The following is a 26,558-nucleotide window of genomic DNA, read 5'->3' as shown; positions in this document are numbered from 1 at the left end:
TCTCTTCTCTCTGTGGAGTGACGCGCATGTTTACTGTAGCCAGATTTAGCCACGAAACTTGCTAACTAGCACATTATTAGGAAAGGTGATTGCAAAGATTCATAAAAAACTTTAAAAAAATCACTTTTTAAATTTAGAAATTAAGACATTTTTAAAACTGTTTATATAATTCAGGTCTTAAAATGTAATTAAATCAAACCACAACTACAGTAAATTAATAAATAGTAAAATAATAAATTTATAAATATTTAAAATTGAATTTAAAGACCCAAATGCTTTTATTTGTCTTTTTTCATTGAATTAAGAAATGCCATTAGACTCTTTGGGACAAAAAATGAACTTGAGATTTTAAGTTGTGCACCAACAATAAAATACCATCAATTAAATAATAATTAAAACAAAACAGGAAAAAAAAAAAAACAAACAAAAAAAAAACGCTTTTTTTTTTTTACGTTTTACGAATATAATAAAAAAAAAAAAAAAAAAAAAAAAGATAAAACTGCTTAAAATAAAACCATAATTATAGTAAACTAATAAATAATATTAAAAATAAATAAATGAGTATTTTAAATTGACATTGTCATTCACACGGCAAAAAAGTTGATATGATTCTTCAGGGTCTTAATGAAAAGTCTATAACATACTTTGGTTAAAAATTCTCAGTGATTGTGTAAAACAACACCCTTTTTACCTTGACAAAATCAGCTCTGCAAAAATCATCTCATTCTGGTCGAGGCTGCTTTAAATGCAAATGAGCTCTGCTCGCCCCGCCCTTCTCTTCTCTCTGTGGAGTGACGAGCCTGTTTACTTTAGCCACATTTAACCATGAAACTTGCTAACTAGCACATTATTAGGAAAGGTGATCGCAAAGATTCATTAAAAAACCCTTATACTCACTTCTGCTGTAAGTGAAGCTGGATCACGAATGATTTATGCGAACATAGACGGATATATGTAGATTGAGAGGCGCATTCCCTTCACAAACAAATGTAATCCACTGCATCTTCAGCGGCTCAGATGTCGGGAGTAAATGACGATCACTATGTTCATTATTACATCCAGCAACACAACACCTCAATCGCTCAATCGGAGATATTCTTGTCTAACTTACATCCCTGCTTCAGCATCAAAACAAAGAGGTCGGACTGTTACAGCTGATCTGAGGTAAGACGCTCATGTCAATCAACTATTGTGGGAGTGTCCTCTGTGGGTGTGACGCCATAACGACAGGCATCTGAGAACGGCTCGATTTGAAAAAGGGGATATTATTTTTACGGATTCATTTGTACATACACTGCCAACACACATTAATGTTCAAGCAACATGAAAAAGTGAACTTAGCATCCGATGACCCCTTTAAAGCACCTTCTTTATGTGTCTAATCAAATGCTATGTTGCAATTCATTGCCTTTAATGAAATGTCTACGTGCACCAAAACACACAGACAGCAGATATAAACAAGAGACATTTATTATCCTCAAAAAGACAGAAATGTGAGACACTGGAGATACAGATTCATTCATTATAAAACAAAAAGCATGAGCTAGAGTCTCTGGTGTGTGTGAGTGTGTGTGTGTTTATGACTGGATACCAGCCCTGTAACAATAATAATCTCACATCAGTGTTAAAAGCTCAGATTCAGGACAACGTGTCGCGCTCGAGAGGAAAAACACCATGAAGGACAGAGAAGGAAGCGGATGCGTTTGCCTGTCTGCCGCTCAGTCCCAGAGTTTGATCTGTCCGTCCCATCCGCACGTGATCACCTTGGACGTCTCGTGAGGATGCCAGAGCGCGCTGATGCACACCTTATCGTGCGCTTTGATCCGATGATAGAGTTTAGTCGTCTTCCAGTCCCAGATATTCAACTTCCCGTCGGCGTCGCCGGAAACCACGTAACTGCAGGACGATAAAATAATACATTTAAAGTCAATGATTCACTTTCCCATTCATAAAGACAGTCACTTGCTTTATTCCTGAATGAATCAGCCGTTCGAACGAATCAAATGAATGAATGATTCAGTAATTAAATCAGCAACTTGCCGCCACCTAGTGGCAGTTTCACTGTTAAAGAATCTTTTCAGTTATTTACATTTAATATTTCTATATTCAAAATGTTATATTTAAAACATTAATTTCAACATGAATTTATGAATTTGATTCACCTCGGAGCCTCAATAAACATGAAAATACACAAGTCACTTTTGTGTTCTTTTTAACTGTACTACCTTAATTGTTGAATGTTTTCTACCGTTTAAGTAAAAAAAACCAAACAAACAAACAAAAACATTTGTGAAATCACTGATTAATGATCGCGAATCATTTGAATTAGATTGGAACAGGTTTGTGAATCATTTTGAGAATTAAATGTTTCAAATGAAATGATTCGTGAATCAATTGACTTAGATCGGAACTTTACGTATCGTGAATCATTTGATTCAGATCGGGACTTCAAATCACGTATCGCAAATCATTTCATTTGAATCATTTAATTTGCTAAATGATTCACAAACCATTCCGATCCATTTCAAATGATTCATGAACCATCATTTCAGATCAGGACTCGGAGCGTGGATCTCAAATCGTTTGACTTAGTTTGGAACTTTGTGCATCATGAATCATTTGATTTGAATCATTCAATTTGCAAAATGATTCACGAACCTGTTCCAATCTAACTCAAATGATTCGTGAACCATCATTTCAGATCAGGACCCGGAGCACAGAGTGCGAATCATTTGACTTAGTTTGGAACTTTGTGCATCACAAATCATTTGATTTCACGATCGTGAATCGTGATGTTTCGTCATCAAAAATAGTTTGAAACAAGTCACTGCTGAGCCGCTGCGCATCTCTGTTCAAACACACCTTCAAACTGTTTCCTTTATAAATGAATGTGCTTTTTTAAACGAATCTAGTGAGTCAATGATTCACTTTCCCGTTCATAAAGACAGTCACTTGCTTTATTCCTGAATGAATCAGCTGTTCCAAAGAATCAAATGAATGATTCAATAATTAAATCAGCGACTTGCCGCCACCTACTGGCAGCTTTGGTTTCATTTTTAAAGTATATTTTCAGTTATTTAAATCATTTAATATTTCTATATCATGGTTCTGGTAAATCACCAGTAGGTGGCAGCAAGTGGCTTTGTTAAAGAGGGACCATTTGAGTCATTCGTTCAAGCGATTCATTCAAACGGCTGATTAATTCACGAATCAAGCAAGTGAACGGATCACTGAATCACTGACTCAAATGATTAATTCAAAAACACAGAGTCGTTCAGTAACAAAACAGCTGTGTGCTGCTCTGAGATTAACGTATGATAATGATGAATTATTTATTATTAATATTATTTTATTAATTTTCTTTTAACAAATTATTAATTATGAAAGTGTTATATTAAAAATAAACTGCCAATATTTTTCTTCCAAAAACATCTAAAAAAAATGTAATGCCTGTAGAAATAAATTTAATGATGAATGATTTAATGTTATTTAAGGCCTTAAATTGTGAGGTATGACACAAAAATACAGCTAAAAATTATAAATAAAAAAAAAAAAAAAAAAAAAAAAAAAAAAAAAAAAATATATATATATATATATATATATATATATATATATATATATATATATATATATATATATATATATATATATATATATATATATAAAATAACATTTTTACCTTCAAAAATTTTTTCCTGGCTTTTAATAATTAAAAATATACCTCCATATTTATGCATTGCTCTGAAATGATTCAAATAGGCTATTATGGCGTAAAAATGGTTTTATTTTTAATCAGAAGAATCATTATTTAACACTTCGCAAACTCAGCCGTATCGAATGTCTCAAACCCGTCCTGGCAGCAGTGCAAAAAACAGCAATTACTGAACACAAATGTCTCGTTTGACAAGATTCACCTCATGTCTGGAGAGAAGTCCACCTGACAGGCGTATCCTGCCACCATGTGACCCTTGAAGATCTTCTTCTTGTTGAGTCGGAATCTGTTCTGCGCTCCGAAGATCAGGATCTGATTGTCCATGGACTGACAGGCCAGCCACTTACCTGAAATTCATTAAATTAATCAAAATATTAATGATGCTGAGATCTCCAGCTCACACTCAACTTCACATTCACTTATACTATAAACTAGTCAGTTTTACTGACTATGTCGTCATTAGGAAGCGCTGAATAATTGTGATAGTTTTGTGTATGGAGGACTAAAATTATATTAAAATTAAAATTAATTTTATTTTAAAATAAAATGAAGGAATCAGTTATCAATTTAATTTTTAAACATAAAAAAGGAAATAAATCACTTTTTAAATGGAGAAATTAAGACATTTTTATAATAAATTCATAAATATTTTAAATTGCATTTACAGATCCAAAGGCTTTTATTCATCTATTTTTTTTTTCTTCATTGATTTACGAATTGCCATTAGACTCTTTGGGACAAATAAAATAAAATAAAATAAAATAAATTAAAATGCATTTTATTTTAAAATTACATGAAGGAATCAGTTATCAATTTAATTTTTAAACATAAAAAAGGAAATAAATCACTTTTTAAAAGGAGAAATTAAGACATTTTTATAATAAAATAAAATAAAATAAAATAAAATAAAATAAAAAGGAATCAGTTATCAATTTAATTTCAAACATAAAAGGTAAATTAAATTTAGAAATTAAGACATTTTTAAAACTGTTTATATAATTCAGGATTTAAAATGTAATTAAATCAAACCACAACTACAGTAAATTAATAAATAGTAAAATAATAAATTCATAAATATTTAAAATTGCATTTAAAGACCTAAATGCTCTTATTCATCTATTTTTTCCCCATTGACTTTTGCCATTAGACTCTTCAGGACAAAAATGAACTTAAGATTTTAAGTTGTGCACCAACAATAAAATACCATCAATTAAACAATAATTAAAACATAAAACAAGAAAAAAAACAAAAAAAACACTTTAAATCTTTTTTACGTTTTACGAATACAATTAAATAAAAAAAATTAAATAAAATGCTTAAAATAAAACCACAATTATAGTAAACCAATAAATAATATTAAAAATTAATAAATGAATATTTTAAATAGACATTGTCATTCACACGGCAAAAGAACGAGGGCGTCTGTCATCCAGACTGAAGAGCGTCTGTGTTTGAGGATATTCTGATCAATTATTGATCACAGACAGGAAGCCGCGGGGAGTCACATGACATTTACAGTGAATTGACTCACCGTTGGGCGAGAGCGTGACCGCAGGCATCGAGTGCATACTGGGCTCGGCGATGTACTTGAAGTCCACAGGAATATCCCTGAAAAAAAACAAAAGCAAAGCATGAAAACCTGCAATCAACATGTTTTCACGTGTTATGAACAGGTGTATTCAGACAATCAGTACTGAGAGAATCTCAGTGTGTTAATTTCACTATTAAACCAGTCAGGTGTAAACCTGCACACTGTATTTATACTAATATTAGTAATAGGAAAGTACTAATGCTTTGGGAATGAATGAGCCAGTCGGTATGGAAAATTTCAATAATTTTTTTTTTACTTATAAATTTATATAAATTTATAATTCCTTATAATAATTTTTTATATGTGTTAAAAAATAATTATATATATTTAAAAAAAAGTATCTAAGCAAAATAATAAAAATCCACATTTAAAATGGATAAATGTTTTTTTAATAAAAAAGTAAATATTTGTTAAAAAAAGTGCAATTGCTTATAATTTTTTATATTCATTAAAAAAATAATTGTATATATTTTGAAGCATCCAAGCAAAATAATAAAGATACACATTTAAAACTTATTTTATATATATATATATATATATATATATACATATATATATATACATATATATATATATATATATATATACATACATATATACATACATATATACACACATATATACATATATATATATATATATATATACACACACACACATATACATATATATATATATATATATATATATATATATATATATATATATATATATATATATATATATATATATATATATATAAGTATCCAAGCAAAATAATAAAAATACACATTTAAAACTTATAATATATAGATAGATAGATAGATAGATAGATAGATAAAATGTAAAATTGCTTTTTTTTTTTTAGATTTATTAACAAAAATTATAAGTATCCAAGCAAAATAATAAAAAAAACATTTAACATTGATAAATTGTTATGTATAATAAAGTATGTATTTGTAAAAGTGTCTAAAAAAATATTATAATATATACTATATAATATATAATTTTATATATATTTGCTTATAATAATTGTATATTTATTAAAAATTTAATTATACAATTATAAATTTATATTTTATAAAATATGTGTTTTTTTTCTTTTTTTTTTTTACACAAAAATATTTATTATTATTATTATTATTATTATTGTTATTATTATTATTAATTCATTTACATAATAATAAAACGAAGGACCAGTAAGACTTTTAGCAATATGTTTCAGCTTCATCGTTACAGGAACAACGATAAAGCTTTTTTTTTTTTAAACATTTTTTATTTTTTTTATTATTAGTTCAAACTTAATTATTAGTTCAAAATAATTTTCCAGTTCTACTGTTTGTTTTTTTTTCCTTGGTCAAAACAATTGACTTTTTTTTTTTGTATTTTTTTAATTTTAGATCATTTGACTAATTGTTATTTTTTCAACCACACAGACGTCTAAAGAAACCATTTTCCTCGATTACGGACTGTAGGTGTGTGATATATCTACATATAATCTGCAGCACTGATCAGCTGAAGATCTGCAGTAAACACACTCAGTAAACACACAGACTCCTGTTCTCCGTTTCTCATCTTTTCTGTTTGAGGTTTGTAATCCATCTACGACAGAACAAACGCCTCCAAACTGGAGCAGAACATCGACACCTGAGGCCCAGCACACGATTCGGGACCAGAACAATCCCTCAGGAGCACAGACCGGCCCGAAATAACTCACCGGACACGAGAACCAGAACAAAACAGCGGCTCAGATCACCTTGGAGGAAACTGGAGATTCAACGAAAATTCAGCAACTAAATATTTGGTTTGGACCGAAATCACTGACTGAAACACTGACATTAATATCGATTTCTTGTTTTTTATGGATCTTCATTTTAATGAAATGACATCTTTTAGTCTGTGTGGTGTACAGTGGATTTGTGAACAAAATGTCACTAAACATAATTTGCCAAAAAATTTTAAATCTGCCTGAAGTGCAAATTAAATGTTATTCATGCAACTCCATTGTTATTTGAGCGCTGAATAATAAATAAATGTCATTAATTCATTGATTATTGATCTGTTTTTTAACTAAATGAATCTGTTTCTGTTTGTCATAAAAATAAAAAGCAACAAATGTTGAACAGTGTTATTATATTATAATTTAGATACCATTATATATTTGATTAATATTTTAAATCAGTTTTATTTTTATATTTTCCATTTCAGTTGTTAGTAATTTTGTCATTTTTATTTGTTTATATATAATTTTTAATATATAAATAAAATATATATAAATATATATAAATTAAATATAAAACAATTAATATAACAAAAAAATTAAAATATATATATTATTTTTTTATTTTTATTATTTTATTTTATTAGTTTTTTTTTTTTTCGGTTACTTCATTACTACAAAATAAACATCATCTGAAATAAAATATCCCAAAAATACATATATTGTATTTTATTGTTTTGATGAATTTCTCATCTTCATTTAGTTTAAAGTAGTAGTAAATTAAAAATAAATAATAATAAATAATAAGTTATAAAAATGATACAGACATATTTTAAACAAATAATTAAAATGAAGGATTAAAATTAATTTTCAGCTTTTATTATAGTTTTAGTTAACTGTAACAACCCTGATGTTGATTTTTTTTTCTTACCCTGTGGAAAAATATCAACAAAGAGTTGAAATTAAAATGCACAGATCACTTTTCACCTCACAAAATCTGAAGATAAAGAATTACAAATGACACTGTAACATTATTTTCATGATAATTCCACAGATTTTGCTGTAGAATCTGAATAATCACGTCTGAGAGTGTAACACTATGCAGCACATATTATGTGTATTTAATGTGAATTTCAGTAATAAAGCGTCTCCTCACCACTCCCAGACACGCAGACTTTTGTCGTCGGAGGTGCTGACGAAGCGCCGGTTCTCATCCACAAAGGTGATTGTGTTGACGGCACCAAGATGTCTGTCGTACTCCTGAACGACCTCACCGGAGCGGATATCCCACTGCACACAAACAGTCACATCAGTCACTAAAACTACATCTAAAACGGAAAAATTAACACTTTACACACTTGAAAAAAAATCTAAAATCATTAAAAATGTAAAATAAAAATAAAATAAAATCATAATAAAAAATAAAATTACAATATATTTTAAGTAAATAATATGATAAAAAAATATTGCATGCTAAATTACTAAAACTGCAATAAAATGTAATAAAATATAGAAAAAAAAGAAAAAAAAACTAAAATACTAAAACTAAAAGATAACAAATATAAAGACAAAAAACATTAAAATGACTAAAAAAAACCACACATAAACTATATATATATATATATATATATATATATATATATATATAAACAAAACAAACTAATTAAAATGACAAATATACATACAGACTACTAAAACTGAAATTAAAGAAATTAAAATTATACATACATATTTTAAAAAATGTATTAAAAGGACAAAAATGCACAATGAAATTTTAAAAACTTGAATAAATTAACAAAATTATATAGGAATATTTAATAAAATTTAAATGACAAAAATAAACAAATAATATATAATCAACTAATAAAATATATAAATTAAAATAAAAAAATGATTTAAAAAACCATCTAAAATAAGATAAAAAGATTATGAAGACATTTAAAAAAATTAAAATAAAAGTACACAACTACTAAAACTTAACGTATAAAACATTTTATACATTTTATATATATTACACACACACACATTCAATTTAATATTAAATATTAATATTAAATAAATGTAATTAATATTAAAATATTAAAATGACAAAAATATACATACAGATTACTTAAATTATACAAAATGACATCTAAATTACTAACACCAAAATAGAAATCTATAAATATACTGACATTTAACAATGACAAAAAAAAAAAAAAAAAAAACATTTTTTTTATTATTATTTAAAAAAACCTGCAATATAAATTAATAAATTTAGGCATATTGAATAATATTTAAATGACAAAAATTACAAAAAAAATAAAATAATAAACATTAAATAGGTATATTAAATAAATAAACAAATAAAATGAGAAAACACAACTAAATTACCAAAAAATAAACTGAAAATGGAAAATCCAAAAATAAAACCTATAATAGTATGCTGCTTCTGGCCCTGAAAAGTCAAAGACTGATGACGCAAAGCATGAAGTAAGGTGTGCATGAGCATCTTTATCATAAACATGAGCTGGAACAACATTCAGATAAAATGATGAAATAACGACACTCTCTGTGTGCTACCTGGACGATCTTCTTGTCCGACATCCCGGCGACAAACAGGTTTTGTTTGTCCTCGTCCGGGTTGAACTTCACGCAGTAGGGAACCTTCCTGTTGGTGAAGCGGGCGATGCACTGACCTGAGAGACAGACGAGATTCGTTAGTGCTGATCGACCTCAACACCCCGAGTGTGTTTGTGGAGCAGAAACCAAACAAAACGAGAGGAATCTGGCGACCTATGCTGATCTGAGTTGGATACGCCAGATATAAAAGGCTGAATTCATCTTGGATGCTGTCGGTGTGTGTTTGTGTGAAACTCACCGGTCTCTGAGTCCCAGAGTTTGAGATATCGGTCGTAGGCGGCGCTCAGGAACTGTGTGCCGGTGTTATTGAAGCAAACGTCACGCACGGCTTTACTGTGACCTGCAGACACAAAACACATCAATCACATCCACATCCACATCCACATTTACACCAATGCTCATGAGATTTTCTGAACGTTTTTGAAAGGAATCTCTTATGGAAGACGCAAAAACCTCTAAGTGCCATCTGATATATGTACACATACACACACTGAAATAAAAATTAAAACAAATTATATGGAGACATTAAAATAATTTAAATGACAAAAACACAAGTACATTACTAAAACAGACGTAAATAATTCAAATTATGCACACATTTAAAAATTAAACTAATTAAAATGAACTAAATAAAATGTAAAAAAACAAAAAACAAAAACAAAACAAAAAAAATACATAAATCACTAAAATGACAAAAACACAACTAAATTACTAAAACTGAAATAAAAATTATTTAAAAAAAATTATATAGAAAAAAAAAAAAGTACACCAAAAATAAACACACACACAAAAGAACAAATGTATTAATAAATATAAAATGGTAATAAACAGTGAAATATGTAATTTACAGGTTTTTTTTTTTTTTTTTAGATATATTTGTTTTTTACTCATTACTTGTTAGGTTTATTTTTATTCAAAAACGTATTGGTTTAAGAATTGAACTAATTAAAATGAACTAAATTAATAAAATTAAAATAAAAATAAAAATTACACAGACATAAAATCACTAAAATTACAAAAACACAACTAAATTACTAAAACTGAAATTAAAAATAATAAAATAAAAATATAAAGTACACAAAAATAAATACACATACAAGAACAAATGTATTAATAAATATAAAATTGTAATAAACAGTGAAATATTACCATTCAAAATAGCTGTTTTCTATGTGAATATCCGCTAAAATGTCATTTACAGTATTTCTGTTTCTCTTACACTTTATTTTTATTTTTTAATATTTTTTTTACTCATTACTTTTTAATTTTAATTTATTTTTATTCAAAAACGTATTAATTTAAAAATTAAACCAATTAAAATTAACTAAATAAAATTAAAATAAAAACAATAAAAATTACACAGACAAAAATCACTAAAATTACAAAAACACAACTAAATTACTAAAACAGAAATAAAAAACATAATTATATAAAGTACACAAAACAAATACGCACACACACAAAAACAAATGTATTAATAAATATAAAACTGTAATAAACAGTGAAATATTACCATTTAAAATAGCAGTTTTTATGTGAATATCTGTTAAAATATAATTTACAGTATTTCTTTGTTTTTCACTCTATTTTTATTTTTTTTAGGTTTCATTTATTTTTATTAAAAAATGTAATCATTTATTTTATTTCATTTTAAATTTCTTATTAATATAATTTTTTTTATTTTACAATTTAAAATAAGTTGTCTATGTAAACACATAAATGTATAAAATGTATTTTTATAATAATATATAAACTGTAATTTATTTCTGTGATCACAGCTGAATTTTTAGTTCAAAAGTTTGTTTTGTTGTTTTGAAAAAGTCTCTTCTGCTTATCAAGGCTGCATTTATTTGAACAAATATAGTAAAAATTGTGAAATATTTTTACAATTTAAAACAGCTTTTACAACTTATGAATATATTTTTAAATATAATTTATTTCTGTGATGCGCAGCTGAATTTTCAGCATCATTACTCCAGTCTTCAGTGTCACATGATCTGTCAGAAATCATTCTAATATGCTGATTTGCTGCTCAACAAACATTTCTGATTATTAGCAATGTTGAAAACAGTTGTGCTGCCCAATATGTGTGTGGAAACGGTCATACATTCTATTTTTTAGGATTCACAGATAAACAAAGTTGAAAAGAACAGCATTTATTTGAACAGAAATCTCTAAATGTCTTTCCTGTCTCTTTCATTCTGGCCTATGAATGTTTAAAACGGCACCTCTGATTCTCCACAGTGCTGAGACGCCGCCAGTAACTCGTCAGATGAGTGAAAATAAAAGCGGATCTGTCAGCGACTCTGAGACTCAAAGTTTCCCGCTGGACTCTTCCTGGTCAAAGCTTTTTATCAGTCCGGCAACAGTCGCCATGGCGATGTCATTAAGCCACGGAGACGAGTGACAGGATGTTAACGACGTCTCCTGTGACCACATTCAGATCATACTCTACATGTCATTTCTAAAAGTTCAATATTACATCTGCTCGCTCTAGGAAAAATTCATTCAAATATATTTTTAAAGTGCTCTTTATAAAACGTCATAAAAATAACATGATCTCATAAAAACTGCTCGCACACGTCTTACGGTTGACATAATAAATAGAATAACAATACGAATTATTAAACAAGTATTAGAAAAATTAGAATATGGAAAAAGTTTAAGTTGTAACAAAACATAACTTCTAAGGTTAGTGTTTTAAATTCTTGTATTATTTTTATATTACTATATTATATTAATAATTCTATTAACAATATAACGATTGTCAGAAAAAAAGAATATTAGGAGAAAATTCACAGGGGCCTAAAAATGTATTTTGTTAATAACCTGCTGTTTAATTCTGTATGCTTGTTTTCAATAATCGCTATTATGATTATTATTTTGCTATTATAGATTATCTAACATTATTATAACATTGTTTTAAATTCTTATTTTTATTAAAAGAATAATTATTATTGCTGTTTTAACAGACAATTAATATATTACAACTCCATTTTAGATTATGTAATATATTGTTAAAACAGATCGCTTTAAATTATTGTATTTTTGCATAATAATAATAATAATAATAATAATAATAATAATAGTAATAATAATTATAATAATTCCATTTTAGATTATTTAATATACTATTCTAACAAACAGTTTTAAATTACTGAATTTTTGGCATGATAATAATAATAATAATAATAACAGTAATAATCATAATAACAATAATAATTCAATTTTAGATGATGTAATATATTGTTCTAACAGTTTTAAATCTTTGTATTTTTGCATATTAATAATAATAATAATACTTATTAATATTATTCTATTTTAAATTATGTAATATTATTCTAACATCGTTTTCAATTATTGTATTTTGTATAATAATAATAATAATAATTAATTAATTAATTATAATAACAACAATTATTATTATTATTATTATTATTATTATTATTCCATTTTAGATTATGTAACAATTTTAACAGACTGTTTTAAATTATTGTATTTTTGGCATAATAATAATAATAATAATAATAATAATAATAATAATAATAATTCAATATTAGATTATATAATATATCGTTCTAACAGACAGTTTTAAATGATTGTATTTACATATTAATAACAATAATTATTATAACTACTACATTTTAGACAATATATTCTTCTAACAGACTTTTACATTATTATATTTTTGAATTATTATTATTATTATTATTATTATATTTTTGAATTATTATTATTATTATTATTCCATTTTAGATTATGTAATATTATTCTAACAGTTTTAAAAATGTATTTTTGCATATTAATAATAATAATAATAATTAATATTATTCCATAATAGATTATGTAATATTACTCAATTACTTTTTTCAATTACTGTATTTTTGCATAATAATAATAATAATTATTATTATTCCATTTTAGATTATGTAATATAATATTCTAACAATTTTAAATGCTTGTATTTTGTATTTATATGTAATACTATTCTAAAAGACTTTTTAGATTTTTAAATTATTGTATTTGCATAATAACAATAATAACTATTATTATTATTACTCCATTTTAGATTATGTAATATATTATTTTAACATAACATTTTTAAATTCTTGTATTTTTGCATATTATTATTATTAATAATAATAATAATAATAATAATAATAATAAAGTATTGTTTTTATGCTATTTTCTTATTGGATAATATCATTATGTTATTAATTAATTAGTTTTTTTTATTTTTGCTATTTTATTCAGGTTCATATTCTAGATGTTCTCCTAAAAAGAAAGTACAAGTTTAATGCATTAAAATATATTACAGAGTCCAGCATGGCGTGTCCTTGGTCTCAGTGTCATGATGGTTTAATTGAGCTGAATGAATGAAACATGACGACAGTGAGATTCTGAGATGCAGAATTGAACATCTGAGCTGTGGCGTCTCATGAATCTCATTGAGGTCATCTCGTGCGTCTCCTGCACTCGTGAGAGCGTGACAGACCGACAGCGGCTGATAAACGAGTCCAGACGCAGGAGAAACCATCACTCACATCTCACAGTAATTAAAGCACATCACTCAATCACAGCGTTTACAAACGACAGCAGAGAGACACTGTAATGAAGTGTGTGACTCTTACTCTCCGGCCAAACAAGACTAGAGGAGATAAAAACAACACAAGACTCACCAATAAACGTCCGCACACATCTCCTGTCATTATAAACCTCCCACAACTGCAACAGAACACAAAAACAACGTCAGCACATACAGACATATGACGAGTTTACTTTTTTGTTCAAAGACATATAAATATATATAGAAAGGTATCTGGACATAAAATCTGCTTGCAAAACAATAACAAAAACAACAAGAACAATAATAATAATCATCATCATCTAAAATAATAATAAAAATTATTTTGTTTCATTCTAACAGACTGTATCAAATTATTTTATAACAATAAATTACTATTATTATTATTATTATTATTATTATATTATTACTACTACTATTTTATTAGATTAATAGATTATTAACTATTATTATTACTGCATTTTAGATTATGTAATATTCTAACTGTTGTTTTGACTTTTAAATTATTGTATTTTTGCATAAAAAATAATAATAATATGCTGTAACTCGACATAAAATCTGCTTGCATAACAATAATAAGAATAATAATACAAATAATAATAATAATAATTATTATGATTATTATTATTATTTTATCATAATTATACAAGAATGATTACACAGTAATTAGAAAGAATTAGAAAAATATTTAAAACAGTCAGAGTAAAATAGTATAACAACAACTACAATAATAACAACAACAAACAATAATTATTCTTATTGTTTTACTCTATCAAAATGTTTTCAATTATTGTAATTTTGTATAATAATTAATATATTATTAACTAAACATTTTAAAATGACTATTTTGCTAAATAAAATATTTTGTTTTATTCTAACAGACTGTTTACATTTTTATATTTTTATTATCTAACAATTATTATATTCATATATTACACTAATAATAATAATAATAATAATAATGTTCATAATTAAATTAAATTAAAAAAAAAAAAAAAAAAACCTTTCAATTATTCTAAATTTTAGATTATGTAATATTATTCTAACAGACTTAAATTAGTGTATTTCTGCATAATAATAATAATAATAATAATAATAATAATAATAATAATAAGGTATAACTGGACATAAAATCTGCTTGCATAATAATAAACTTAAGAACAATAATTATAATTATAATTATAATTATTATTATGATTATTATTATTATTACTAATATTATTATTATTGTTATTATTATTATTTTATTATAATTAGACAAAAATGATTACACAATAATTAGAAAGAATTAGAAAAATGTTTAAAACGGTCAGCGTGAAACAGCATAACTACAATAATAAACAATAATAATTATTGTTGTTTTACTCTATCAAAATGTTTTAAATTATTGCACTTTTGTACAATCATTCATTCTGACAAACATTTTAACATGATTGTATTTTGCTAAATAAAATATTTTGCTTTATTCTAACAGACCGTTTACATTTTTATATTTTTGTCTAATAATTATCATATTCATATATTACATTAATAATAACAATATTGTTCATATAATTAAATTAATCTAAAAAAATCTTTAAATAATTCTACATTTTAGATTATGTAATATTATTCTAACAGACTGTTTTAAATTATTGTATTTTTGCATAATAACTATTATTATTATTATAAAATATTAAAATATGTTTTATATTTGTCTAATAATTATTATATTCATACATTACATTAATAACATTGTTCATATAATTAAATGAATTAAAAATCTTTAAATTATTGTATTTTTGAAAAAACAAATAGCAGTTATAATGATTATTATTCTGTTTTATTCTAACAGACTATTAAATTCTTGTATAATAATAAATTATTATTAATATTATTATATTATTAGTACTACTATTTATTAGATAATAATAAATATTATTTTGATTAGTTGATTATTTTGTTTGTATTTAACAGACTGTATTAAAAGCTTGTATAATAATATTACTATTATTTTACTGTTTGATTAAATAGACTATTATATAGATTTCTTTATTATTGTTGTTGTTGTAATAATTATTATTATTCAAAAAAAAAAAAAAACATTATTTAAAAGAGATGAAAAGATGGATCTTAGATGAAGTAAAGAACAGTTTTACATAACGGGTTCAGCAGCGTCCTGCGGTGTGATATTGGCAGCGACTAACAATGACTCATTCCCTGTAAGTACGAACTTATTCGTGAAACAAGCTGAGAGCATGAGAGGAGCGTTTAAGTTGAAGATCTCACCTTGATCTTACAGTCCATGGAGCAGGAGAGCAGGAGATGACCAGACACCGGAAACAGCCGGATGGCGCTGACACCCTGCAGACAGGAGACACGTATATGAAACCATACGACCATCAGAGATGAGAGGAAACCATGTGAGTCACTATGCAGTCACACCGCCGGAGGGACTGAGACGAGACAAGAGTGTGTGTGTGTGTGTGTGTGTGTGTGGAGTGAATACTGATGCAGTGAGGAGCAAACACACACTCACAGACTTATAAAACAGCATGAACTCCAGCCACACACTTAGTGTTTGCACACTATGACGATGGAGTGTGGGAACCGCAGAATCTAGTCTAGCAAATCTAGCAAATTTTCGATGAATAAATCAGAAGTAGAGCTGCACAAGAATCACTTGTCACTTCGATCTGAGAAAACTGTGAGCAGAAATGCCAAGATCTTCACTACAACCTGACAAAATTTCGGTATAAATTAAATATATTACTGTGGTACCGTTGAATGCACTTCTCCATTAGAATAAAAAGAAAAAAACTGAATATTTCTGAAAAATAAAATGCATTTTTAAAATACTTTTTTGTAAATATAAATGTCATTTTTGTTAAACTTGTAATAAACAGTTGTTTAATTGCGTACGTTTCATGATTCATTTTCATTACTAAAATTTTATTTAACTATGAAATAGGATCCAGAAAAATTACAACAGAAAACAAGAAATTTCAGGAAAAATAAAAAAGAATTTAGGAAACATTTAAGTGGAAATTTCGTAAGCAAAGAAAATATTGTTAATTGTGTATGTTTTATTTTTGAATTAATTAAATTTTAATTACTAACATTTTATTTAACCACAAAAACAGGATCCAGAAAAATAAAAAGAGAAACCACTGTAAAATTTCTGAAAAATAAAAAGGGAATTGTGAAAAGAAAAGGATTTCATTGGGTCCTAAAAAAGTCTTTTAAATAAATTGTGTAACTGTGTGCGTACATTACATTTTGATTACCAATTTTTTATTCAACCATTAAAATAGAATCCAGAAAAATTAAAAACTGAGTAGATTTCATAGGGCCCTAAAATGTCATTTTTGTTACATTTGTAATAAATTGTTGTTTAAATTGAATTAATTAAATTTTGATTTCTAAAACTTTATTTAACCATTAAATCCAGAAAAATTTAAACACAAAATTGCAGAAAAATATTTGGATGAAATTTCACAGGGGCCTGCAAATTTATTCTGTTAATAAACTGTTGTTTAATTCTTTATGTCACATGATTTCAGTTAAAAACATTTTGATTACTAAAACATAATTTAACTATAAAAATAGGATCCAGAAAAAAAATACAAAAGGTAACATGAAATTTCAGGAAAAATAAAAAGGAATCTAGGGAAAACTTAAATGGAAATTTTGTAAGCAAAAAAAAATGGATTTCATAAGGCAATAAAAATCACTGTTTAATTGTGTATTTTTATTATTTAAATTAATTAATTTTTAATTAGTAACATTTTATATATCCATAAAAACAGGATTCAGAAACACGTAACAGAACAACATTTCTGAAAAACAAAAAGGACATTTCTGAAGGAAAAAAAAAAAAAAGAGGATTTCATAAGGCCCTAAAAATGTCATTTTTTAATAAAATTAATTGTAATTGTGTACGTTTCATGATTTTAATTAACTACATTTTGATTACTGAATTTATTCAACCATTAAAACAGAACACAGAAAAATGAAATCAGAAAACACAAAGTTTTCAGAAAAATCAAGTAGATTTAATAGGCCCTCAAAATGAATAATTGCTTAATTTGAATTAATTAAATTTTGATTTCTAAAATTTTATTTAACCATTAAATGGAATCCAGAAAAACTCAACACAAAATGTCAGAAAAAAAAAGAACATTAGGGGAAAATTCACAGGGGCTTAAAAATGTATTTTGTTAATAAACTGCCGTTTAATTCTGTATGCTTCGTGATTTCAATTTAGTCAGGTTTCATTACTAAAAATTTAACTGCTAAAATTTAATCCAGAAACATTTCATAGGACTCTACTGCTGTCAAAATTGTACTAAATTAATTAATTGTTAAAGTTTAATGAACTGGACTGAATAGAAATGATTCTTTATATTTAAAATGTAATTAAACCATTAAAATCGAAACCAGAAATTTAAATTGTTATATACAGAAATTAAAACTAAAATTTGAGAAAAAAGTACACAAGAAAAAAAAATAAATAAATAGATTCCACAGGGGTGTAAAAAATGTCTTTTTTGTTCATAAATTGAAGTTTGCGTACATTTTATGATTTCAATTAATTACATTTTGATTACTAAGATTGAATTTAACCATTAAAATGTAATCCAGAAAAACGTAACTTAAAAAAAAAAAAAAAAGAACTTGGGAAGAAATTAAGCAGATTTGGCAGGGCCCTACCTTGGTGTGTCCGGTCCAGACGTGCAGCTGTTTCTTGGGCAGGTAGCATTTGTCCGGGATGTCCGCTGAGCGCAGATTGACGCCGACGTCCTGAGGAATGTGCAGGTACGAGCGACCCTGATAATCGTACGCATCTTTAACTGCAATGAGAGAGAGAATGTGGTTTAACAGCTGATCGAACACACTTTGGCTGCACATATGTTGTTGTTGTGGTGGCGTGTCGTACTGTGCAGGATGGTTTTCTCCTCCGCTGGAGCCTCTTCTTCATTCTTGCCTCTCTTCTGTCTCTTGGCTGTGATCTCGTCCAGCTCCTTCTGCTCGTCCTGTCACATCAAAACAGAATTAAACAAATGATTAGTCTGCAAACATGCTGGTTAAAGGTGGGTTGCTGATGCTTTAAACTAATACTGCACAGAGAATGACATGAATAAGAACAAATAATTGACAAATATCTTAAAATACTTGGTGTAGGGTTTACTTTCAGTCAGAAATTGCTATATAAATAATACAATTGCTATATAAATAAGTGTTTTCATATAAAACACATTCAATATTTTTCATTCACAACTTCGAAAACCCAACCCATTCATCTCATCGTAAACTGAATGTTTTGACTGTCTCACCTCTGAGGGTTTAGCCACGTCTTTCTCATCCTGGTATTTGGCCCAGGGGCCGAGGAAGCTGTCGATGTCCGATGCTTCTCCACCTTTCACCTTCTTCCTCTTCTCTGCCTTCTTCGCTCCCGTCTCAAACACCGTCAGACCTAGCGGAGGAACAATAACAACATGAACTAGATGAATAAAGTTTGAGAACAAACTTTAAGTTGGCTTGAGAAAGCCTAGCCTGAAAGTTTGAAGCAGTTGTAAAAGTATGAAAGCAGCTAGCATGATTTAACATGTTGTTAACATGTTTTAGCATGATTAACTTGTTGCTTGTATTTTATAGGCTGATTACAATGATGTTAGCATGATTAGCATGTTGTTATCATAGTTTTACAAGTTACTAGTTATTAGCATGTTTCTAGCCTGATTAGCATGTTGATAGCATGTTTTGCACATGATTAGCATGTTACTAACATGTTTCTAACATGGCTAACATGTTACTAGCTTGTTGTTAACATGTTTCTAGCATGATTAGCAAGTTACTAACATGTTTCTAACATGATTAGCATGTTATTAGCATGATGTTAGCAAGATTAACATGTTGCTAGCACGTTTAACAAGTTACTAACATGTTTCTGGCATGATTAGCAAGTTGTTACCACGTTTCTAACATTATTAGCATGTTGCTAGCATGTTTTTAGCATGATTAGCATGTCGCTAGCATGTTTCTGGCATGATTAGCAAGTTGCTAGCATGTTTCTAGCATGATTAACAAAGCTGCTAGCATGTTTCTAGCATGATTAACAAAGTCGTTAGCTTGTTTCTAGAATGATTAACATGTCACTAACATGTTTCTAACATGATTAGCAACTTGTTAGCATATTTCTAACATGATTAGCAAAGTCGCTAGCATGATTAGCATGTTACTAGCATACTGCTAGCATGGTTAGCAAGTTACTAGCATGTTTCTAACATGATTAGCAAAGCTGCTAGCATATTTCTAACATGATTAGCAAAGTTGCTAGCATGTTTCTAACATGATTAGCATGTCGCTAGCATGTTTCTGGCATGATTAACAAATTATTAGCATGACGTTAACATGATTAGCATGTTGCTAGCATGTTATTAGCATGATTAGCAAAGTTACTAACATGTTTCTGGCATAATTAACAAGTTGCTAGCATGTTTCTAACATGATTAGCATGTCGCTAACATGTTTCTAGCAGGATTAGCAACTTGTTAGCATATTTCTAGCATGATTAGCAAAGTCGCTAGCATGTTTCTAACATGGCCTCAAGGGATTCTGGGAGTTTGAATAGTGTTGCTCATTTGAACATTCCGTCAATGTAAGTCTATGGGATTTTTGGTGGTTTTGATAGTCTGGTTTATGAAAACTGTAAGCCGGATCAGTCTGAAAAGATACAGCACACCGAGTCAGACCAGTCTGAAGATCTGGACCGAGTTTGGTGGTTCTAGCTTGAAAGCTCTAGGAGGAGACAGATACCGAAATTTGGCTCAGAAAAAGAAGAATAATAATCTTAAACAGTAGATCAGTAAGCTGACTTTCTCAAGATAACTTAATAAACCATTTCTGATTACATACACACAACATACACATTTAGGAGCTGTTGTAAATTGTGAAACTAAGCAAAGACAAATAGTAGGCGGATACTGAATGACGTGAATCGAACCTTTGTTTTTCTCTGCTTCTTCTACGGCTCCAATGTAGGTGTTGGACGAGACGTGACTGGTGTCCACAGACGGGTCCAGAGCATAACCTGATCATAAACATCAATCAATCACATTTGATATCGATGACACATGTTCTGTGTATGATTACGGACAGATTAGAAAAGCTACACAAGTGAGAATGACGTATATCTCTCACCAAATGTAGAGAACGTTCTTCTCTGTTGCTCAAACATGAAGTCGTTGAGATGAGCCGGTTCTGCGTAACCGGACAGCATGTTTCTTGGGGCGGCCATCTGCTGGGATCTAAACGGGTTTGCTGGTCCAAACTGGAATGAGATGAGAGATCTGATATAAACAACATGCTTATATCACTTATTATATACGGTAATATACGGACCAGATGAAACTTCTGAATTATCGAAGTTAAGAGTGTGTTAAAAATGTAAACTATTGGATGACCAATAATTTTCTGTTATTAAATTCAGATAAGACAGAGATATTACTTATTGGACCAAAAAAACAGAGCAAAAAAACTCTTGGTTTACAATCTACAACTAGACGGATGTACTGTTACTTCCACTACAGTCAAAAGCCTGGGTGTTATATTAGACAGCAACTTGTCTTTTGAAAATCATATTTCCCATGTTACAAAAACAGCATTCTTCCATCTTAGAAACATTGCCAAGCTACGAAATATGTGACCTGTTTCTGACGCAGAAAAGCTAGTTCACGCATTCATGAGCTCTAGACTGGACTATTGTAATGCACTACTAGGTGTTTGTCCTGCATCTTCAATAAACAAGCTACAGATGCAGCTGCTAGAGTCCTTACCAGGTCAAGAAAATATGATCATATTACCCCAATTTTACAGTCTCTGCACTGGCTACCTATTAGGTTCCACATCAGCTATAAAATAGCACTTCTTACCTATAAGGCACTTAACGGTTTAGCTCCTGCGTACCTAACTAGTCTTCTACCACACTACAATCCATCACGCTCCCTAAGGTCGCAAAACTCTGGACTATTGGTAGTTCCTAGGATAGCAAAGTCCACTAAAGGAGGTAGAGCTCTGGAACTCTGGAACAGCCTTCCTGATAACGTTCGGGGTTCAGACACACTGTCTCTGTTTAAATCTAGATTAAAGACGCATCTTTTTAGCCAAGCATTCAAATAATGCATCTCATAAACTTTTCCTGCAGTTATATCTGATCAGATGTTCATTATTAATCTTTTAGCTCTGGTTGAACAAATCTTTCTTTTCTTAGTTTGAACAGCAGCTACGCTAATTTATTCTGTTAATAAACTGTTGTTTAATTCTTTATGTCACATGATTTCAGTTAAATACATTTTGATTACTAAAATATAATTTAACTATAAAAATAGGATCCAGAAAAAAAAATACAAAAGGCAACATGAAATTTCAGGAAAAATAAAAAGGAATTTAGGGAAAACTTAAATGGATTTTTTCTAAGCAAAAAAAACTAAAATGGATTTCATAAGGCAACAAAATCATTGTTTGTGTTTTTTTTATTATTTAATTAATTACATTTTAATCATTTTATATATCCATAAAAACAGGATTCAGAAACACGTAACAGAACAACATTTCTGAAAAACAAAAAGGACATTTTTGAAGGAAAAAAAAAAAAAGAGGATTTCATAAGGCCCTAAAAATGTCATTTTTTAATAAATTGTAATTGTGTACATTTCATGATTTTAATTAATTACATTTTGATTACTGAATTTATTCAACCATTAAAACAGAACACAGAAAAATGAAATCAGAAAACACAAAGTTTTCAGAAAAATAAAGTGGATTTCATAGGCCCTCAAAATGAATAACTGCTTAATTTGAATTAATAAAATTTTGATTTCTAAAATTTTATTTAACCATTAAATGGAATCCAGAAAAACTCAACACAAAATGTCAGAAAAAAGAACATTAGGAGAAAATTCACAGGGGCTTAAAAATGTATTTTGTTAATAAACTGCTGTTTAATTCTGTGTGCTTCATGATTTCAATTTAGTCAGTTTTCATTACTAAAAATTTAATCCAGAAACATTTAATAGGACTCTACTGCTGTCAAAATTGTAATAAATTAATCAGTTGTTAAAGTTTAATGAACTGGACTAAATAGAAATTATTCTTTATATTTAAAATGTAATTAAACCATTAAAATCAAAACCAGAAATGTAAATTAATATATACAGAAATTAAAACAAATTTAAGAAAAATTAAAAAAGAATACAGCAAAAAAAAAATAGATTCCATAGGGGTGTAAAAATGTAATTTTTGTTATTAAATTGAAGTTTGTGAACATTTTATGATTTCAATTAAAGCTGCGAAACATGTGACCTGTTTCTGACGCAGAAAAGCTAGTTCATGCATTCATGAGCTCTAGACTGGACTATTGTAATGCACTACTAGGTGTTTGTCCTGCATCTTTAATAAACAAGATATAGATAGTCCAAAATGCAGCTGCTAGAGTCCTTACCAGGTCAAGAAAATATGATCATATTACCCCAATTTTAAAGTCTGCACTGGCTACCTATTAGGTTCCGCATCAGCTACAAAATAGCACTTCTTACCTATAAGGCACTTAACGGTTTAGCTCCTGCGTACCTAACTAGTCTTCTACCACGCTACAATCCATCACGCTCCCTAAGGTCACAAAACTCTGGACTGTTGGTAGTACCTAGGATAGCAAAGTCCACTAAAGGAGGTAGAGCTTTTTCACATTTGGCTCCCAAACTCTGGAACAGCCTTCCTGATAACGTTCAGGGTTCAGACACACTGTCTCTGTTTAAATCTAGATTAAAGACACATCTTTTTAGCCAAGCATTCAAATAATGCATCTCATAAACTTTTCCTGCAGTTATATCTGATCAAATGTTCATTATTAATCTTGTAGCTCTGGTTTAACAAATCTTTCTTTTCTTAGTTTGAACAGCAGCTACACTAATTATGTTCCTATTTGTTCTCTGTTTCTGCCATGGGATTGACATCCCGTGGTAACTAGGAATTCACAAGCTCCAGTGTGGATCCAGAACACTTAAGAAGAGATGATGCCAACCCCACAGAGGACTTCAGATGATGTCAACCCTGAAAACATACAGCACTACCGAATTCTGCTACTAATTTATAGTGTTCTTTGTCTGTTTGATTACGTCATTAATTGATCTTTACCACACATCTCTGCCATATGTACATCAAGCTGCTACTACTACATATATTGTAAGAATGTCAGTTTGGTGTAAAGTTGCTTTGCAACGATATGTATCGTGAAAAGCGCTATACAAATACATTTTAATTGAATTGTAATTGAAATACACAATATGCATCCATAACAGTTATATTCAGTCACCTCTGGAGCAAACATGGTTTCATATGTAGGGTTGTAAGAAACTTCTTTGAGTGCTGGATCAAGATGAACACCGGTCTCAACATCTTCCTGACAAAGAAAAACACAGAAAACATGACTTTACTTGTATTAAGTGACCAGAACAGTCAAAACAACCACATTTGACTCGGTTGTTTATCCTACAGAGCAAACACATAAACATATCAGCGTTTAACAAACTATAGCTAATTTAAAAATCATTTTAAGTCATAAAAATCCACTGTACTGCTGTATTTTGAGGTGTTTGACGCGAACATTTGAGATCGTGAGCGGCGCGATTCTTGTTTACCTTGACGGCGACTTCAGGCGCGGAATTCAGAACGGCTAACGTCGTTATAGTGCCGGTTTTTAACGGCTGAAGATGAGCTACCGCATCTGGGTCGGCTTTCTGCGGACTAGTACCGGATTCGGATTCGTTTTCCGAATCTGAGTCGCTGCCGTACGAAACGAGGGAACCCACCGCCGCCGCCATCTTGGATGTTGTGGGTCTTTCGTCAGCGGGTCCTCAAAGATAAACACCGTTCGCAAATAAATCAGTATTCTTAAAATGCATATTATGACACATATTTATAATTTAAATCGATTTAATGTGAGTACGTTGATTTTATATGTCTGAAATTTAATGTCAAGGAAGCGCAGTTATTGTAGTGACGTAATTAGTAGTAGTGATCTTTTAGGACGCGTCCTGAGCGGAAACCGCTCACAAGAGCGGGCATTGCGACGCGCTTTCTATTCTGCGTTTCTTTCTTTCTTTTTTTCTTTCTTTAAATTTAGTTTCATAAATATAAAGCAATGTCGTACAGTTTAAAGCACGTAAAAAAAAAAAAAAAAATAACATAAACATATAAAACTAGGATAAAAAAGTGATATATAATAATAGGGCAGTTGCATAAATTTGAACCGCTTTTTATATTTATTTAATTTTTATTTATGTAATATATGATGGTTTCATTTAAATATTTTTGTCTTATGAATATTTTTTTGCTAAAATAACTAATAGAAAAATATGTTTTTTGAAAACAAAGTAAAATATTATGAGGTTCTAAATATTCTGCGTTTATTCTGCATTTTATTTTATTCTTACTATGGTTGTTTATTGTATTTTAAACATGTAAACATTTTAAAACGTGTCTCTTTAAATAGAAGTTAACTGAAATAACATTTAAAATACTTCTTGAGATTTGTATTAGCTTAACTTCATGTACTAAAATAACTAAAACTTTTATAAAAATTAATAAAGTCTGCATAGACATATTTAATTAACTTATAAAAATGCCAAAACACTACAAAATGCATAAAAATGTAACACAAAATTAAAATAATAAAAAATAAAAAGAAATAAATTACATATATGCCAAAAACACACAAAACTTTAACACACAAAACTTTTAAAAACATGTCTAAAACTTTAACACAAAATTAAAATGATTTTAAAAGTATTAATATAAATATTAATAAATATTAAAAATGAATATAAAACATATTAATATTAAATAAATTAAAATATGTTAAATAAAAAATAAAAATATAACTAAATAAATACATAAATTTATATATAATAATTAAATAAATGTTATATTATTTCAATTTATTATACTACACTATACTTTCTATATTCTACATAAATAGTAAAAGGTATTGTGCCGTTCTGTATTCTGTCATATGAAGGCGTGAATTTATCGAAACAACTCACATACGACATCTTTAATATGTTTGGGCGCTAAATAAGTTGTTTTGATAATTTTTATAATTCTTTAAAATATTTTATTATTAATATTTTATTTCCATTTAAGCAATAAACAATATATAAAGCAATATTATGCACATATATTTTTCATATATATATATATATATATATATATACATTTACACACACACACACACACAAATAATAAATAATATATTTTAATATGTTTTCTTATATTTTTTTATATTTAAGTGATAAACCACGCACACACACAC

General features: G+C 28.2%; 1 protein-coding gene across 1 annotated transcript; it reads right to left on the bottom strand.

Moving 5' to 3' along the window:
* Window positions 1-1,454: 1,454 nt before the first annotated feature.
* On the bottom strand, window positions 1,455-25,088 carry cdc40 (cell division cycle 40 homolog (S. cerevisiae)). Its single transcript, XM_051138006.1, has 15 exons — window positions 24,886-25,088; window positions 24,561-24,647; window positions 21,392-21,521; window positions 21,195-21,281; window positions 19,525-19,664; window positions 19,128-19,224; window positions 18,902-19,041; window positions 16,478-16,552; window positions 14,304-14,349; window positions 9,863-9,964; window positions 9,565-9,680; window positions 8,159-8,292; window positions 5,244-5,320; window positions 3,915-4,059; window positions 1,455-1,896 (listed from the first exon to the last, which is right to left on the bottom strand). Exons 1-15 carry the CDS (start codon window positions 25,066-25,068, stop codon window positions 1,719-1,721), a joined length of 1,737 nt encoding a protein of 578 aa, XP_050993963.1. The 5' UTR covers window positions 25,069-25,088; the 3' UTR covers window positions 1,455-1,718.
* Window positions 25,089-26,558: the final 1,470 nt, after the last annotated feature.

This window comes from Labeo rohita, chromosome 20, assembly GCF_022985175.1.
Source record: "Labeo rohita strain BAU-BD-2019 chromosome 20, IGBB_LRoh.1.0, whole genome shotgun sequence".
NCBI classification, from domain to species: domain Eukaryota; kingdom Metazoa; phylum Chordata; class Actinopteri; order Cypriniformes; family Cyprinidae; genus Labeo; species Labeo rohita.
Note: the sequence above shows the minus strand (reverse complement) of the source record. Positions and strands in the feature narration are given on the sequence as shown.

Excerpts from the sequence above, each read along its gene's own strand:
- cdc40 (XM_051138006.1), bottom strand. The coding sequence starts at position 25,068 with ATGGCGGCGGCGGTGGGTTCCCTCGTTTCGTACGGCAGCGACTCAGAT. Across the intron at positions 19,665-21,194 it reads AGAAGCAGAGAAAAACAAAG|GTCTGACGGTGTTTGAGACG; the intron begins GTTCGATTCACG and ends TTCCTCCGCTAG. Across the intron at positions 9,681-9,862 it reads ACTCTGGGACTCAGAGACCG|GTCAGTGCATCGCCCGCTTC; the intron begins GTGAGTTTCACA and ends TCTGTCTCTCAG.